This window comes from Syngnathus acus, chromosome 10, assembly GCF_901709675.1.
Source record: "Syngnathus acus chromosome 10, fSynAcu1.2, whole genome shotgun sequence".
In the NCBI taxonomy this organism is placed as follows: Eukaryota; Metazoa; Chordata; class Actinopteri; order Syngnathiformes; family Syngnathidae; genus Syngnathus; species Syngnathus acus.
This window is the reverse complement of record NC_051095.1, coordinates 4,665,725-4,684,904: the sequence shown is the minus strand read 5'-3', so window position 1 is coordinate 4,684,904 and position 19,180 is coordinate 4,665,725. Positions and strand designations below refer to the sequence as shown.

Here is a 19,180-nt window from a genome sequence, read left to right as displayed (position 1 = left end):
CCTGATCTAAATCAGATATCTTGCTCTTTCCAGGGCGTATTAGTAAATACTTTTTTATTTAATTTAATTGTTATATTTTATTACTTTTCCTGATCTGAACCAGACGTCTTGCTCTTTCCAGGGCATTTTAGTAAATATTTTTTTATTTATTTTTTATATTTTATTACTTTTCCTGATCTGAACCAGACATCTTGCCCTTTCCAGGGCGTATTACATCGTGGTGGTGCCCCTGAAGAAGCAACGTAGCGGCAAGTTCCTCAAACCCTGGGACAATCCAGACGAGATGAATTTGGAGGAGGTAGGCAGGCCACTGACGCACACATTTCTCTTCAAAAGCCTTCACATGCAAATGAGGACGTGAAGTAGCCGTTCAAGTGCACGTTCAAGTCCTCGTCCTCTATGCGGCCGTTGCAATTACATGAAGAGTCGCCGGCGAGTTTCCAATCCCGAGGCAAGGCTATGGACTTGCAACACACTCACTGACTTTTATATTTAGCCCATTTCAAGAGCTTTGCTACAAGATTCCGAAGCCGTGCCTCATATTTTCACTGCGGCACGAGGATATATCATACGGAGGGATGGCTGAAAGCGAGCGCGCACCCCATTCCATCTGGCATTGGCTTTTACAGCTCGAGCCTCGGGGCCCCGTGTCTGGAGCCTTGACCGATTGCCCAAAAAAAGTCGCCGCGCTGTCAGAATTTATTTGTTTGTCAATACTGGCACTCACCTTTTCACAACTTTTCCCAAGGGCAACTAGATTCCGTCGCTGTTGACAGCGGAGATGATTGAAGACATTATCGGGCGGCACCAACAGCCCCGCAGCCAAAACAGAGCAAAAGACGCACACACAAACAGTTTAATGTGAATGACAGGCGCATCCATTGTTGGCGCACGTGCACGCTGATGATCCGTGCACCCGAGTCACAGATGTGAATCTACATCTAGGATGACTTGACGGGAGTGATTAGCATAATTAGCATTCTCATGCCAAATAATGGATTTTAGTTCAGTGCGATTTTGATGCATAAAATTAATTTGTTGAAAAAATATATACGGCCAAATATTTGGGAAAAGCCAAACAGAGTAGATGCCATGTTTATTCAAATATTTTGTAAATTACTTTTATTAATTCCCTTGTGACAATGTAGATTGGGATTGGAAATAATCAATAATAATCAATAATGAACTTTTTGTGACAAAATTATTTTCAATTGAATGCATTGCATGCTGGTCAAATTGAATCTACTGTAGATAAAACTTTTTTATGTAAAATAATGTTTTGTATAAAATATATTTTTTTAAATGGCTCCTTTTTCTTTTCTTTGCTATATATTTTTAAATTTGCAAATACTTGCTTTAGGGTTACTAACTTCACTTACACATAGTACCTAAAATATTAAATCTATTGACACCGCAAGGAATGAATGTATAATTTCTACACTCTTTTCTTGCAAAATGTATTTACTTTTGATTTTCATGTCATTTATTTCACCTCAATTAAACTCAAATAGCGCAGATAAGTCAAGCATTTCATCTCCATTTTACATAACGGAGGGTTTAATAATGGCGAGGCATAATTGCAGTTTGAATTGACGTCGTCACTGGTGATGCCGTAACACTGTTTCAACTGCTTGTCTTTGCTAGCAAAAGAGGAGATAAGTCAGATCTGTCAATGCTCTGCCTTCCGCTATCGGCGTTTTCAGCTTGTGCACAAGAAAGAAAAATAAAATGAAATCTTGACAGGCAGATACGGTTTGTTGTGGTTTTCATGTGTTTGCTGCTGTACGCCCCCCCCCCCCCCCCCCCCCATCTTATCATGTGCCTCTCTTGCTCCCGCACACACTGTAGCTGCTGAAGGAGATAAACCGCACGAGCAGAGGCCTCCGACTCCGCAGGCAGGCGGAGCCCAAGGCGTACATCGCCGCCTACTTCCGAGACCTACCCAAAGACTTCACGCTGGGCGATGGAAAGTTTTACGGCGACTTTGAAAACAAGCAACTGCAAAACGGACAGGAGTACATCTTCTTTGTGCTCGCCGCTTTGGAGATATCCGACAACGTGAGGCGTTATCTGTTTATGTTTGAATACAGAGCCGGTGCGACAATCCACAAAGACCGCAGTGAATGGTGAAATCTGCCTAGCAACAAGTGACCAATTAGAACAATTCTTATACTTTGCCGTGAAGCTGGTTTGGTTTTTTTAACGCTTATCCTCGTTAGGGTCACAGGTGACCCGAAGCCACTGTTCTCGATATCTACGAGCATTACTATTTCAACGTGATGGACCGACCAGGTGGTCTTAATTTTCCCCGCGCTGTCAATAGACGTATAAAGTGGGCAGCCATTTGCTCCCGGTTAAACGTGTTAATTTGAGCCCTTCTAAGATTTGCAAAACTTGAGAAGCCCGAGGGCGAGAAGCCCCCGTAAGACCAGAGCTGATTACAAGACCACCTCGATAACGGGGCGTCTCTTTAATTACGTCCCGTCTGCCTTATCTCTTCAGCTGCAGCCTAAGTGTGTGTGTGTATGCCCCCGCGTGTGTATAAATGAAAGCACAAGAAAAGCGGCATGATTAAGTAGGCAAGATGATGGATGGGATGAGCTTGAGGGGTGTGTATACTTCCTGCCTCTTACACTTTTTCGCTCACCTTGAATGCAGGTAAAATGATAATGACTCACCCAGAAAGATCTCCAATTTACTCTCTTATGCGTGTAGTTTCTTCCGAAAGGACAATTTTTTTTCTTTATCTTCTGCTGGAGTATGAAATAGCTCAATCAAATAGCGGAGGGTCATCTTTGGAAAATTTGCATGGGAATAATTGTGCCGCTTCTGTTATTGCAGATTATAAATGTTCGGGATTGATGAAAAGTCCCGCCGCACAACATTGCGAAGCGACTACCGTTCAAGTCAACCAGAAAAGTTAATAGCGTTAAAGAAAACTTCTTAGCCCGAGATCATCAATTAAATTGCTCATTAGCACCACTGAAGGTTTCAGAGTGACTACTGTTTTGGTTAGCAATGTTCCATGAACGTCATTTTTGCTAATTTTGCTCGGTCACTTGTAGCTTAGTAGATTTCATGTGGCCCAAACCTAAAAACATATTCAGTTTCTTCTAAATAAGTTGTACAATGTCCATCGTTTTAGATCATGTACGCCACAAGCCCATACTCCGACCCGGTGGTTTCGGCCGACATCGACCCCCAGCCGATCATCGACGAGGAGGAGGGTCTCATCTGGGTGGTGGGCCCGGTGCTCGCCGTTGTCTTCATCATATGCATCGTCATCGCCATTCTGCTGTACAAGAGGTGAGCGCTACAACCACACAACACTCAATATGACACGAACTAGCGATAGCAGCGTCAATGTTTTCAAAGAAAGTATGTCGAGTCATAACTAAACGTCAAGTCGTTAATTGGGTTGTCATGTCTCATCGTACGATCTTGCTCGGTCTTACTATGTCCTTTCAATAAGTTCAACCAGCAATCAGGAAGCTAAACTATAAAGTTGCTTGCCTGCCTTTGAGGGTTATTCAGATTTTCTGCAATTTTCTGAAAAGCATAATCCTTAAATCCAGTGTCAATCATCTATGGTGATTCATCCACACATGATTGAAAAGGTGGGTTGCCAGGTGAAATTCCCATTTTCAAATATAAACCAGCAAGTTAAAATTAACTCGGGTCTTTCATAGGTTTTAGCTAAGAATGTCTGAAAATTAACAAGTTTGACTCACATCATGTGACCAAGTCTCTATTTCTAGTAAGTCCCGTACCAAAAAAACTGGCAAATCTGAATACATGTTGCCCATCCTGATGAATCAATAAGGTTGCAGGAAAAGACAAAGAGTAATTAGAAGGCAGGAGATGACTTTTATGCTCCAACAAGAAGCAATCAGCTGAAAACGCTCGAATGTTTAAATCTTGCTTGCACCTGGCGCTCTCCGTGTTGTTTGAAATGGAGCCCGCGGCTGCAGAACCAAGCAACAGCTCTCAAGCGAGTCCTCACACACACAAAAAAAAAAACAAGACTTCGATATGATTGCTCTCACTATTTATTCCTGTGTATCTCACTTTATGGAGCCAAAACTCTTACCAGCTCATGTTTGTTTCGATATTTCTTTTCTTGCTGACCAATGGAACAGCAAACCCGACAGGTAAGAGAGCCAGAGAAGCAAAAACTCGCTTGCCCTTTCAAAAGAAATAAACCAATGACACAAGCACAGAGCTGAATCAAAGTCCTGCTCCACAGTTGCATTGCAAAAATGGTCAACCCTCGGCTTTTTTTACCAAATATTCTTTGCCTGAATAAAAATAAACTGTTCCCCGCTGCAGGAAAAGGGCTGAATCAGAAGCCAGGAAAGGTAGTCTCCCCAACAGCAAGGAGATGCCCTTGCATCACCCCACTGACCCCGTTGAGCTTCGCCGCCTCAACTTTCAGACACCCGGTGAGTGCTCGTCCGAATAAGTGAAATCGAGAAAAAATACTACCGGTTGCTGTGTCTACCTGACCTTTTGGCTAATACCGAGTGTTCTGCCTCAAGGAGTTTGGAAGTGTCACACTGACGCTGTGAATTTACTAGGTCATCTCTTATCTTAGCTGCACATACCATCACTAGATGTGAAGATCAGTACAAGGTGTCTCAGACTGAAATTCTTGAAGGGATTAGTCTCTGTGACTCAGACTAAGAGTTCCTCTTGAATACTACGGACACTAACCTCTAATCTGGCTAGTGAGGTCAAGTGCAAGGTCTCGGATGCGAGCATGTTGTTTCCTACGCAGAGACTCAGGTCTCATCGTTCGATGAAGGGCCGAACGGTATTCCGGGCATGTCTCATCCAAGTGGAAGCCTCAAGTTAGACTTGGGGAATGGTTCTGGAAAATATGGCTGTCCATTTTTTGGGGGGGACTGACTCACCAAAACTGGGACAAGCATAGGGCAATTCTGGGATGCGTGATTAAGGATTTTAAACAAGTCAGGAATTTTTGCATGGGCGGATCATGTGATACAAGGCCCTAAACGACTATCTCAACATTTCCATTCAATTTCCTAAGGGAATTCCAGTTTTAAGACCGGCACCCGATATTGGAAGGGTGTTGGAGGTGGTGCAGGGATTAGCACTGATACTGATTCGAGTATGAGGCGTTTGGTAGCATCTCTGTATCGGAATAGCGTTTTGCGGCGTTTCGACTTGGGCGGACTACGGTTAATACGGTGAATGCAAATGAGACGCATTTACTCATTTGTTGCGATGGTGTTTTGGCTGCTGCATGGAATCATCCGACGCCCATTTATCAACCGGGACGACTTTTTCTGGCGCCGGCTGCTTTGGAACACGTGAGCCACAACCAATAATGTTGCTTTATCAAAGCGCCATCTTCCACATCAACTCATATGAAAGGATGATGAATTATCCCCGCAGGCTCATTTGGAGACAAAAAAGATGTTGCATATTTATGAAAGCTCTTTTCAGGCCATTACCTTTTTTCTTCTTCTGGCTTCGAGTGATCCCGTCCATCCACTTTTCAAGTCTCCTTCTGGGCCAGACAATCTTTCTGGCTCTTCTGAAAAGTACAGGACATACTTTTACACCCACTGTCTGACAATACAAGACAACCTTTTTCCCTCCCCTTACCGTGCTGCCAACCCTCATTGGGCGTTCTCATCTTTTGAGGATGCTTGAGCGACCGACGGGAATGGTGCTTTCATTGTCACCCGCTGGTGGAAATGGATTTTAAGTAGCAAGCTGCGATAGAAACACCCTTTCAGGGAGATGTGAGAGTGGATGGGAAAATGAGGCCCTGCTTCCATTAGCTAATGCCCACTTGTGCCGGCGACTCGAGGAGGGAACGAGCATCGCCACTCGTGTCACGCAACATTGGCCAGAGGCTGGAGTGCAGTTTTCTACTTCCCATTGTGGCAAGTGTGGATGAGCCTCATCGCCTTGTGCCTGTATTCAAGTGTAAGCGTGTCAAGGTTGGGCAACTTTGAGTGGAAACTTTTGTCTTTTGTGCGTTTGAATGAACTCCTGAACTCTGGATAAGTAGAAGAGAATTTAAGGATTGTTTTGTGTTTTGTAAACATTGTTCGTGGTCTATTTATGGTTTAAAACATGGGTGCCAAACTCAATTTTATCGCAGGCCACTGTCGTTTTGACTGAAAAACACAAATCACCTCAGTGTACGGTATTTTTACAGAAGCACATTTGCAGCATTGGATTATTATAATTGAGCAACAAATTAATTTAAAATCAGACGTCATTCAAATCGTAATATTATGTTAAATCAAAATATACTATTATTAAATATTTAAATATTTTAATGTGCAATTGTTTGTTAAGACAGGATTTAGCAAAATGAAATGTTTCAAGTGAAGACAAATTCCATTTAGCAAGAAATGTGGCTTCATAAAATGATGTAGCGGTCTAGTCAGTTTGACACCTAAGGTTTAAACTATAAATATAAATAATTATAAATATTTATATTACTCATGCTCGGTCCCAGTCCTTTGTGAATACGTAGAGTGCACTGTACCTAAAACGCCCGTGTTTGATTTGCGCTGCTACGATAGTTACTGCTTATGCCGCTGGCCTAGCTTAGCGTCTAGCATGACGTCACTAATAATTAACCCATTGAGCACACACGTAAATCATTTCACTGTCTTGACACCATGTTTGCACCAAGCGGTACGGTTTGCTCCGAGAACTACAGAGTGTTGGTATGCCAAAAATCTTGATCATGTGTTTAGCACCGCTTGATGTAAACAGGGCTGTACACACTTCACATGGCCGCCATGATGGCGATATTTAACGACCATTTCCTCCACAGGTACGCGCTCGTCCGGTCACTCAAGTAGCCTCCATTTGTCAAGTTAGTTGGCCTCAATTACGCATTTGCCATGAATTATATCCCCCTTCCCCCTTCTTTCCCGCCTAGTCTCCTATCCCCATCTAATCCGCTTTGGTGTTAACGCCGTGTCATGGCAGGAGGCGAGAAAATGACAGGCGGGGAACATCAATCATCACTCCGAAGTAGAACTCTCTCTCTCTTAACATCTTTTCCTTCTCATGCTAACTTCCCAAGCTAGTTTTCTATGGGAATAACAACCCTTGTCTCTCCGTAGGGAGACACATTGGCCTCCATGTCGTCTCCATTCAAGCATGGCACACAAGCTAACCTAACTCGATCAAATCTTCCACCTCCACACTGCTCATGCTTATCTAATCAGTTTGCTTGCGCTTGGGTTCTGATTTCTTTTTTTTTTGGTGCGGGGGTTGTTTTGTTGTTGAGATCCCAAAACGGAAGCATGGCAGACGACTAACCTGCGATTCTCTCCGACTGACAGGTATGGCGAGCCACCCCCCAATCCCCGTCATGGACCTGGCGGAGCATCTGGAGCACTTGAAAGCCAACGACAACCTCAAGTTTTCACAAGAGTACGAGGTGAGCGCTGATAAGAGCCAATGAAAACACGGCCAGCGTTATTGCCTCATAGTTTAAACTGAAAATATAGTCCAAATCCCAAACGCTATAATTTCAACATTATCTATAAAAGCAAATATTTTACACATTTGATGCTGAAAAAAAACACTCGGTGTGTATGCACATACATAGGGAAAAGACTGAATTCTCCACTAACAACCCAGGCTAAACCTAACTCATTCAAAGCTTGTCAAGCTGTCCCTTACTTCTTTGACACCAATTCCTATTCAGACAGAGCTTTGGGTGCTTCTAAAAGAGTCGAAAAATGCAAGCAGAATAAGAATAATAATGTCATTTTTAGAGGTACAAAGAAATTGAAGATGTCGTTAAAAATTGTATTTATTTATTTTTAATTATTATACTGTCTCACTGACGGCCACTGTTGTTCTCCCGCCACAGTCCATCGACCCCGGGCAGCAGTTCACTTGGGAACACTCCAACTTAGAGGTGAACAAACCAAAGAACCGCTACGCCAACGTGATCGCCTACGACCACTCGCGAGTCTTGCTCTGCGCCATTGACGGTATAATACACCTTTCCTCCGTCTTGCTTCATCACACCATCACCACACTGTACTCCCCCTCCCACCCCACCTTCTCCGTCCTCACACCAACATGTCATTTGCTTTCATGCTGTGGGTGCTCGCGGGGAAATAGATGGCTTTTTGAAATAGCCAATTACCCCCCCCCCCCCACCTCTCTGAGCGCGCCACTCCAGTCCGATTGAACAATCACCTGCAAAAACCTGAGAGATGCCAGTAAGTTGTATGTCTCCGTGGCGCCGCGCCATGATTATTTTTGATCCGCGCCCGGGTTTCACATTAAGTCTCTGCAGGCGCATCGAACGAGAACTAAGGAGGCGAAATATGCATATGTAGATGCCGTGTGCAACTCAAGCGTAAAGCAGTTGGAACATGCATCACATGCTCAACGAGGACGTTTCCATAACAAATGTAGAACATGAAAAAATGTCTTGAACAGAATGCTAATCGCAAAAATCATTATAGGCTAATGCGTAACAAGAAAAATGTCCCTCGCACATGCATGACAGCCATTTGCCTCAACGCAGACAAATTCAATACATTTTTATTATGTTGTTTAGACAAACTAGAACATAAACTCGGGTCAGAGTTGCTTCAAAGCAATCCCTCGTCGTTAAAGGAAAGTCAAAACAATCTGAAATTGACATATTTACTTAACAGTTTTTTTAGTCTACAAATTATTTATTCTCCAAAAATATATTTACTCGCCTAAGGGAGGCGTCATTCATGCTCTTGAGCTGCAGTAATATGACGTATATTAGCCTATGTTAGCGGCACGCCGGTCTTGTTTCACTCTGAATTTCCGAATGGCAAATTTGAGCAACTTTCCGATCGTCCGGCGTGAACCGGTGCGTGCTCTGAGCGTATTTTTGAATGCACCATTGGTTTGGTCACATGACATTCCACATGTGCTAGAAAGAACGTGAAAGACATTAAAGACGGATTTTTCCATCGATGTGATAAAAATGCCCAACATGGCGCCCCCCCTGAGGTTGATAAATTATTGTTTTACTCTCTTATATATATATTTTGTTTTACTGTTGCTTACAGTGTATTCCAAAAACAAATTCCTTCGGGTTGACTTCTGCTTTAATACTGTGTAATGGCGTTTCAATCAGTTGCGTTGTTTTTCTCCTCCAGCTCATAAGCAGACAGAACGAATGACATAATGAATGCAAATCCTGACTGGCAGACGGCATAAATGCGTCCGCTCGCATAAATAAACATCTATTCAGTGCTATTAAGCGAAAAAGAAAAAAAATCATGTCTTTTTCTTTTCAATTGGAAATTACAGCGGGCTTAATTGTGTCTTATCTTTTGTCCGTCACTGAATATGTGTGGACAGCAAACACAGTGAGAGCAAGGGGGGAGAGAGGGAGGGAGGGGGGGGGACGTCAACATCACGCAGACATGTGGTTTTCACGTTATACTTTTTGTCTATCCACGACAAGTTACCTGGGAGGAAAGAAAGCCCGGAATGGAGAATGAAGGAGGGGCTGGAGAGCGAGGGGTGGGTGGGGGCGGCGGTTGAGGGGGTTCTCTGAGACGTGGCGTCCATGCAGATGAGACTTATCTTGGTGGAGCATGTGTGCGCCGAGCCCCGAAACTGCCAGTCCTGAAGCATTGACTGGCTGTCAGCTCTGTCTCTTTGCGCTGGATTAGGAGGGGAAAAAAACTGTGCCTTTCATTTAAAATAAGCAAGAGGAGGGAGGAAGAGAGGGAGGCTTGTTTTCCTGCACAGCAATTTTGCCACTTCTACAGTTGGGAGAATAAAAAAAAAAAAAAAAATCTATGGCCACATTAGCTGCACCTCCAAATAGCGTCTTTTCTACTGGAGGTGCTATTTGTCAATCTTACTTTAGATGGGCAATGACTGCAATGTATTTATTTGGTGGAAAAATATACATTATATTATTAATTTGAGATATTTGATGGATAATTGTTAAAATCACACTGAAAATGGGATGAGTTGTGTCCTTTTCATTTTGCAATTTTTTTACTCTATTTTATTTTTATTATAAATAAATAAGATTATTTTACATTATAATAATAATGAAGAAAATGTGGATTTTTTTAAAATATATATTTTGTTTTTTTATTTATTTTATTAATTTTTTCATTGTGTATTATAAACAGTATTTATTTTTAAATATTGAATTTTCCACATTGAACTATTTTCATTGATCATCAAGGCATCCCGGGAAGCGACTACATCAACGCCAACTACGTGGACGGCTACCGAAAGCAGAACGCATACATCGCCACGCAAGGCGCTCTGCCCGAAACATTTGGGGAATTCTGGCGAATGGTCTGGGAACAAAGGAGCGCCATTGTTGTCATGATGACCAAGTTGGAGGAGCGATCCAGGGTAAGACACCATCAAAATCCATAAGGGGTGATCTGGTTCTACTTCCATAGAGTATCTTCTAATGTGAGGGCTTTGATGGCAGGTCAAATGTGACCAGTACTGGCCCAGCAGAGCAACGGAGACATATGGCCTCATTCAAGTGACTTTGTTGGACACGGTGGAATTGGCCACATACTGCGTCAGGACATTTGCACTTTTTAAAGTAAGTAAGAGGTCTGCCATTATTCGGTATTGGGCTTTCATGGACCCGCTGGCTTTTTGTAGAACGGCTCCAGCGAGAAACGGGAGGTCCGGCAGTTCCAGTTCACGGCCTGGCCGGACCACGGGGTGCCGGAACACCCGACGCCGTTCCTGGCCTTCTTGAGACGGGTAAAGGGGTGCAACCCTCCGGATGCCGGGCCCATGGTGGTGCACTGCAGGTAGCAAATTCTTGTTCAAATGATAAAAATAACCTCAAGCATGAAATTGATTTTTTTTTCCACCTCTTAGTTTGCTGGAATGAATCTATGAATACGTATGACAGCGTACGAGGGGTTTTAATCATTTTAATGGATGAACTCATTAGCAAATAAAAGCTCTCAAATTCACTTTAATGGTAGGTGGGTGAAACCAGAAGTCTCATTGTGTGTTAAGCACACACACACGCACACACACTAACTCATTTTTCTATAGCTCTTGTCCTTATTAGCTTGCACTGCCACTCGCCACCAGCCAGTAGCAGCCATTTTTTTTAACGTCTTAAATAAGTTTTCCAGTGTTCCAAACACAAGACAATTTTTTTTTCTTATTGTAAATATAAAGTGTATGATAACGGCATATAAAATAATGATGCAATTGAAACAGTTACATATAATGTGTTCAAGATTATAATAATGAAAGAAAAAAAAATTTCAATCCAGATTAAATTGAATGCAACTGTAGTAAGGCAATGATTCTTTCAGCCACAAGAGGGAGTTGAATAAGTAAATTTGTGAACAGTAATTAGATGGAGGATCACAGTTTATGGGGGCATGACTCGCATGTTTAAGCTAATTTGGTCTTAAAGAAAATCCTCCATCCCACACAAGTCAACTCACTAAGTTTCTCAGCAAACCTTTTAACATTACGGTACAACGAGTTCTGGTGTCATTCCCTCGAGCTAACATCTCCCCCCACGCACTGCCACAAAGTGAGCGCAGATTTGCCGCTACGCTGCAAACATGTTGGACATCATCGGGCCCACGAGTGCCGGCCTTATCCCCTCGGGTTCTCGCATTCGAAACAAACGAGCCGACTCTATCGGTGTCCGGACTCCCGGCAGGGCGCCGCAACGCCATCAAAAGAGAAAGTACGTGCCAGAGATAAAAACTAGTGTCAGCCTGACAAAAAAAACGGGAAGGCGGCTTCGCGCGGATCTCAAAGTAACATATTCCGGAGTTAATTAGCACCAGGATGTAACATTTATTCGGCAGTAATTGACACAAAAAATGAACTGTTACCACATTATTGTTTTTAAAATGAACTCTTCATAATTAAAAAAAGCCCAGTTGTGAAAAACTGCATTTTTTCGGTTGTTCCGACGGAATTTCATACCTCGCCCTAAAACGCAAAAATGGTGTGGGGAGAGCCAGACCAAAGAGAAGGAATTCAAAGACCCCGCCCCCAACTGGTTGAAATGTATCCTTGCTGTAAGGTTACATTTTACGAGACACTAATATTTCTTTTAGGAGGGGGACGACGACGGACAAACAGACCCTCGGAACGGATTGCGTTCAAGTTTTTTCCGTAACCGCACTAAATCAGCTCAGCCCGGTATGCTCGTGCGTGCATGTCGGTCCGCTTGGCACGTTAGCTGACAGCCAGAGATTTGGTAACAATACATATGTAATTGCTTTGGCTGCTCTGCATCCTTTATCTTCTTGCAGCTCAGTGCAGCTGTATTTTACAATCCCCCCTCACCCCCCTATTCCCTCAACTTCTGGAAAGCACATTAGTCTGACACTTAATGTGTGTCAACGTCCAAAGCAGGCTGGCCTGACTGGCTGAGAAGCCAATGTCAGGTCATTAGTGCAGTCAGTCTGCCAGCTCCCCCGCCGACTGCCAAATACACGGACGCCTTATCTGCACTTGTCAATAAAAAGAATATTGTTCCCCGCTCTTATGTTTAACAGCACGTTTGCTGAAAATAGTCTACGCTTCCGTCTTGAAGCTAACTGACAGCGTGTCCCCCGTCTCACCTCCCGCCCACATGTCTCATCTTCTTCCCGCATCTCTGACACTCTGTCACGCATTGGATCTCTGGTCATCACTCTACCGAGTCCCAACGTGTTTTCAATCACAAAGAGTCGGCCGATTTGCTCTTTGGAATACTTGCGCATTTCATTGCCGCCTGATTTTTTCGTACCCTAAAGGGGTGACGAATTGTCACCGGGGAAAAAAAAAATGTAGTCATGTAAAAAAGTTAAGCCTCAGTCAGCCCTTTTTTTCAAAGTGATCATCAGATCATTTGTTAAAGCCAATGACTCCCGTACGTGTCTTTATTCCATTTGCTGCATGGCACATTAGGCAGACTTGGCCTCGGGCGTCCGACTTTATGCTCCCACCCGGGTTGGCGCTCTCCTTGCTTCTCTTTTCTCTCCTGAGCAAATGAAAAACAAATGTGCCATCATGAGACGGAGACACAAGATCAAGGCTTCCACCTCACAGGCATAATGGATCCAATGATCTATTGACTTTGGAGTGCCAGGTCTCCAAAGTTGACAAACAGGATTTTAGCAACTTCTTTGAAATGAAAGTCCTGAGAACCGCAGTGGTCCTTCTTAAGTCCTGATAGGTCGGAAAGCACAGGTGGTGTAAACAGAACGGCAGCAAAGTCAGAAACTGTCCCACTGGATCAGAGTTGCTGCCAAATCTCGGTCTCCGCTCTGTGGCGCTTCAAGTTTAATTACACCCCAAGCTAAATGATCCAGTCCTTTGGCGAGGAAGTTCTCTCCCACCTTCTGGCAAAGACGACATGAAGATAACTTTGTCTTCCTTGTCCCCTCGACAGCGCCGGCGTGGGTCGCACGGGTTGTTTCATTGTGATCGACGCCATGCTGGAGCGAATCAAGCACGAGAAGACGGTGGACATCTACGGGCATGTGACGCTGATGCGCGCCCAACGCAACTACATGGTGCAGACGGAAGACCAGTACGTCTTCATCCACGACGCGCTGCAGGAGGCCGTTAACTGCGGCACCACCGAAGTGCCCGCCCGGAACCTCTACGCTTACATCCAGAAACTGACGCAGATAGAGGCCGGAGAGAATGTCACCGGCATGGAACTTGAGTTCAAGGTTGGTTGTTTGGAAGAATAACGACGCAAGCTAATTCTTTGAACATACGATACTAGAAAAGTTACCTTCGAGTCTGAGTATTATTTTTTTGTGGTATGTTTGTGCAGACTGTTCCGTCAGTGACTCCTACTGCATTCCAAATTTTCGTACGGGAAATTTCACACAACTCCAGACACTTTAAACCCCAGGAGACCATGTTGTAACACAGCTCGGGAATTTTCCCCTTCTTTGGTTTACCATAGATTGCCCACGTTGGTGCAAGCGTTTTCCCAGACTATATCTGCCAAACCAAAAGTCTTGAGCAATATTTTCTGTTGGATCGCAGCATTCGACCATCTGCTCTTTTTGTTCCTGTGCAGCGTTTAGCCAACACGAAAGCCCACACATCACGATTCATCAGTGCCAATCTCCCCTGCAACAAGTTCAAGAACCGCCTTGTAAACATCATGCCATACGAGTCCACACGCGTGTGTCTGCAGCCCATTCGGGGCGTGGAGGGATCCGATTACATCAACGCAAGTTTCATTGACGGCTACAGGTAAACGCAACATTTGACTATCGCGGCTAACTGAAGAGATGCTAACCCCCCCTGGTTTCTTCTCAGACAACAAAAGGCCTACATTGCCACACAGGGACCATTGGCGGAAACCACAGAGGACTTCTGGAGAATGCTCTGGGAGCACAACTCTACTATCGTCGTGATGCTAACCAAGCTCAGAGAAATGGGCAGGGTATGCTTACGAGAAATTGGACACCGTGGGATAGTTGTATATCATGGTGCTTGTCTCTCCCAGGAAAAATGCCACCAGTACTGGCCCGCGGAGAGGTCAGCCAGATACCAGTACTTTGTGGTGGACCCCATGGCCGAGTACAACATGCCGCAGTACATCCTCCGGGAGTTCAAAGTGACGGATGCCAGGGTAAGCAGACGTTGTCATAGTGTCGAGCGTGTTTATCCCAAACTAAGAGTCTTTTAAGCGTAAATGCGGGAGCAGCTCAATGCAGCCAGACTTTCTAATTCCATCAAAGGCTTACGCAGATAATGGCAGAGGCTCCCCTTCTTTGTGCTCCATGTTCGACTGGTTCCCTCAATGGCATTGCTATCCTTACCAAAGGGATACAATATTGCTAAGTCAGACACAGGCAAAGTCAGCTTAACATGAATTGCCATTTTTGACATTTGACACTGAAAGGCACCATTAATGAGACATCAGTGGTCCCCTTCATGGCCCGCTTTCGCCTTTTCAGGACGGGCAGTCGCGAACGGTGCGACAGTTCCAGTTCACAGACTGGCCCGAGCAAGGAGTGCCAAAATCCGGGGAGGGCTTCATTGATTTCATTGGCCAAGTACATAAAACGAAAGAACAGTTTGGCCAGGATGGGCCTATCTCAGTCCACTGTAGGTAAGTGAAAGTAACACACTCGGTAAAACTTTGACCCTGACGCTTCTCAGGGGAGTTCAACGACTTCCGATCTTGTCTCCGAGCTGTGCTACTTGTTTCTTAGCTTCTCATTACCTACCCATCTCTTTCCCGTTGCACAGCGCTGGCGTCGGTCGGACCGGAGTCTTCATCACCCTTAGCATTGCCTTGGAGCGAATGAGATATGAGGGCGTCGTAGACATCTTTCAGACCGTGAAGATGTTGCGGACGCAGAGACCAGCCATGGTGCAGACAGAGGTACTTAAGCCATTGAACCTTGACCCACCACATGCATTCAAACACTTAATGTGGAGACGAACTCACTGATAAGAAACCATGATTGATTTTAGCATGTCTAATAAGGAAATATGAATTGTTAATTTTCTATATGCTGATATCAAAGAAAAAAGTTTGAACATCACTGCCCTAAAATGACCACACAAAATTGAAATTTGTATCGTCATCAGAGACACAAAATATTGACTTTTGCACTTGTTTGTGTTATTCCAGGATCAATACCAGTTCTGCTACAGGGCCGGATTAGAGTATCTGGGAAGCTTTGATCACTATGCAACGTAAAAGGACTCAGCATCGGAGGGAAAAGCGTCAAAGGAAAGAAAAGAAAAAACCCAGTTGCGCCTCTCTTCTGAGCCATACATGACTGCTTGAGAACGTACAAACTCCTTGCAAACAACTCATTAAGTGTTGGATGTGCGACATGAACACACACACAAAAAAGATTCCCTGGAGGACCAAGTACAGTATTTTCCCAATCCAAGTTTGAACCGGCCTTGTCATCAAGTGATGGAATCTAGACCATTGAAGCATCTCGTTGGATTTTTTTTTTTTTTTTTTGCTTCAAGGATTTATTTGGGAGTAAACGAACCCAGCACAGAATGTGACTCGAGCTGGGTGAATGAGTTACGAGGAGCGTGGGAAACTTGACGCACATTGTAAAGAAAAATAAATCACAATCACATCCATCGGGACAACCCAGACATCGCTTGAACGGACCCTGACGTTGAAGTACTCCCCCCCTCCCCTCCTGTCTCAATGTTCATCATCTAAAGTTTGCAAGGGGATATACAAAAAAAGAATCTATGGAATAAAGCAAATCATTAATTTAGTTTTTTAGTACTTTATTATACAGCTGATGTGATTTTTTTTTCTTTTGAAAATGTGTACATTTCATTTTTTTTTACACACTGAAAGAAACATTGACATCCACATTTTCCTTTTTCTCAAGCTGTTTGTGCAGGATTTACATTTTCTGGTTTGTAGCACATGGATTGACGAAAAAAAAAAAAAAAAAAAAAGAAAAGGCTCAGCGGCAGCCTTACCTTTTGGCCTCGATTGTTTCCCCATCACCTCCCATCCGATAAACTGGGGCTTTGTGGAATCAACAGGGATGAGCAAAGTATGAAGTTGCTGCTATCAATTATCTTAGTTCTTCCATGTCAGGATGATCAGAGGAATTAATCAGATTAGTTATATATATATAAATATATAATGAGATATGAAATAAATAAAAAATATATTCTAAATATAAAGTCCAAAAGAAAATGTTCTGGTTGGTCGAACGCTTGCGAACGGCGTGGGAAAGTGATGTTTCACTGGAATGCACATCGGTAGGACACAATTCTGATTCAGTGCATTTTTTCTTGTGCAATAATAGACGTGTTATGAAGTCATGACGTCCCGCCCCCTGCAGGCAACACGTGGAATTTTTCATCAGCTGTCTGTCACTCGCCGCGCCACACAATTGGGCAAATTACAAAGAAACGTCTTGTATGTTATTTAAACCCTTTCTCTCGTATTCCCATTTTGCATTTAGAGTGCCTTATATTTATGCCTGTTTTTATACCATCTCAGTGTATCTTTTGAGTATCTATGTATAAATATATATTTGCGTTTATTTACAGTAGTATTCACTATGTCACATGAGATTATATATGCAAACATTTTTAAGATCATTTTGTCATTTTCAGTGGCCTTACCGTGGCTGGGTGGGTGCGACGGACCTTGTCGGGGGGGGGGGGGGGAATAGAAATTCAGATTTTCAAAATGTAAAATATTCAAAGTGAGCAAGATGAGGACATGTTTGGTGCTGTTATTCAGTCAAATGAGTGAGACTCCAAGATGGAGGTCTCTCAGGCGTGTCGATGTGTGTTCAGTATTGGGTAGCAAGCCAAAGTAGTCAAAGCTAAAAGAGAGAAAGAAAAATCATAGTTCATGTTTTCGGGGGTGAAGGAAAATGCCACTCAAGTCTGATCTTAACGTTTTGTACGCATTTCAACTGAGAAGCTAGACGTTATTTATAGATCTTAAGTGAGGGAGGTAAAATGGCTACCAAATAGCTCCTAAATGACCTTGGAAAAAAAATAACAGTCAAATCATTATTTTGTTCAAATTTCTACATGTATTGTTAATAGTGCAATAGGGAAGCAGAGTTTTATTTTATTTTTGGGCAAGAAACAAAGCTTGTTCAAATTGCAGAATTTACCCACACCGGGTGGAAAATGAAAATTAAAAAAAAGTTCAACAATGCATTACTATTATTATTTTTCAATCACGACAAAGAATTCACGTTGATTGGCATCTTTAAAGACCATTCATTCGCTTTTTGTGATGGCTTAATGGATGTGCATTCCAGGTCTTTCTTTCCCTTATAAACATGTTATGTTGTTCATTTCCAGACATAAAAGTACTGTTAGTGGGTGAAGTGTTTTTTTTTTGTTCATTTTTGTTTATCTAAGACGCATGGTCACACGTCGCAAGATGGGCCCGGTCGGCCTACTAAGGAAGATTTGCACTTTCTCTGTCTTTGTACTATGCACCGCCCTATTGATTCTAAACCCAATAATATATTACTTGAACCCATTATGGAAAGGAAAAAAAAAAAATTCTCCTTCAACGTTCACTTTGTGTGTATGTAAATAACACAAAAAGGTATCAACTATTTAAAAAAAAAAAAAAAGTTGTGGAAAACAAACAAACAAACAAAAAAAGAGCGTCCATTCTGTTGCTGCGGTTACTCCAGCAATGTCTCTGGAAAATTCTGCCGCCTCGCCCCAAGATCACATGTTCAGCTTGGAGTGTCATTAACAGAAATAAACGTTGTGTTCCTCTGCGCTCTCTATCTATCTCTCATCTGGATGCATAGACTGAAGATGAAGAAATGAATTGTAAAGAAAAAAACAAAAAAAACGGCTTGTTCATACAATTACCTCTGATTAATTGTAAGCGTAAATTGTTTCTTTTTTCTGAATGAAAGGAGTGCTTTTTATTTTCTTACTTAGGTCACATTGGTGGGGAAAGAAGTCTGTATAAGAAATCAAAAATTCACATTTGTTATAAATGAATTCTATTAAAAAATGTCTGTGTTATGCATTGGCGTTTCATTCTATTCCCAACGTCGGGCATCAAACATGGCCACCATGGTCAAATGTTTTGCAACGTTAACGTGTTTCTTAATTTAGCCCAGACACGTGTGCTTTAGAAAAATGTTAGCGCACAGACCAATCAAAATTTTCACAGAAACTAATTAATTCCAAATTTCTCATGTTTTTTTTTTCTGGCGACGTGGCGAACTGGATCTCCTGCCATGTAGTAGAAGAAAAGCAAAATGTTCTGCCTGTCACGACACATCACTGGCAAAGGAAAAAAAAAAAATCCTTTTCAGGCCAATTAAGTTGAAGTTAGTTTCCGCATGACAGATGAATTCACGTCAACATTGATTGCATTCAAGGTTTGGCAGCAATCCAACAAAATTTGTAGCACAATTTGGGTTTTTGAAGAAATGGCCAAAATGTCCCTGTAATGCTTCAAAGCAAAGCAGCAGACCACCCGCAACCCCACCCCACGCCTCCATCGCATCTCGAGTTCTAATAAAGACACTCCAATAAGTCATTTTTCCAGCGGGACCAGCCAGTCCAAACATGAACACTCGTGTCATTTTCCAGCCCAACTGCTCATTCCTTTTTATTTACCTCATGTCTCCTTCAGTTCTTTCAATGACCCCGCAAGGTTTGGACTGTAGTGATGTGCATTCCAGTTATT

General features: G+C 43.0%; 1 protein-coding gene across 31 annotated transcripts in view; it reads left to right on the top strand.

The window, feature by feature from the left end:
- Window positions 1-18,511, top strand: part of LOC119128338 (receptor-type tyrosine-protein phosphatase delta-like) — a 198,862-nt gene extending 180,351 nt beyond the window's left edge. For 11 of the 31 annotated variants that reach the window (XM_037260609.1, XM_037260608.1, XM_037260606.1 and 8 more), the window contains 18 exons: window positions 205-298; window positions 1,849-2,058; window positions 3,146-3,306; window positions 4,140-4,151; window positions 4,330-4,442; window positions 6,824-6,865; window positions 7,341-7,438; window positions 7,877-8,000; window positions 10,211-10,386; window positions 10,469-10,588; window positions 10,651-10,805; window positions 13,415-13,700; window positions 14,060-14,238; window positions 14,305-14,431; window positions 14,495-14,620; window positions 14,949-15,103; window positions 15,244-15,379; window positions 15,632-18,511. In XM_037260609.1, coding sequence (XP_037116504.1) covers window positions 205-298; window positions 1,849-2,058; window positions 3,146-3,306; window positions 4,140-4,151; window positions 4,330-4,442; window positions 6,824-6,865; window positions 7,341-7,438; window positions 7,877-8,000; window positions 10,211-10,386; window positions 10,469-10,588; window positions 10,651-10,805; window positions 13,415-13,700; window positions 14,060-14,238; window positions 14,305-14,431; window positions 14,495-14,620; window positions 14,949-15,103; window positions 15,244-15,379; window positions 15,632-15,700 — 2,383 coding nt within the window. In that variant the 3' untranslated portion in view covers window positions 15,701-18,511. The remainder of the gene's footprint in view (window positions 1-204; window positions 299-1,848; window positions 2,059-3,145; window positions 3,307-4,139; window positions 4,152-4,329; window positions 4,443-6,823; window positions 6,866-7,340; window positions 7,439-7,876; window positions 8,001-10,210; window positions 10,387-10,468; window positions 10,589-10,650; window positions 10,806-13,414; window positions 13,701-14,059; window positions 14,239-14,304; window positions 14,432-14,494; window positions 14,621-14,948; window positions 15,104-15,243; window positions 15,380-15,631) is intronic. The other 20 variants (XM_037260618.1, XM_037260617.1, XM_037260615.1 and 17 more) reach the window with 3 other exon arrangements.
- Window positions 18,512-19,180: the final 669 nt, after the last annotated feature.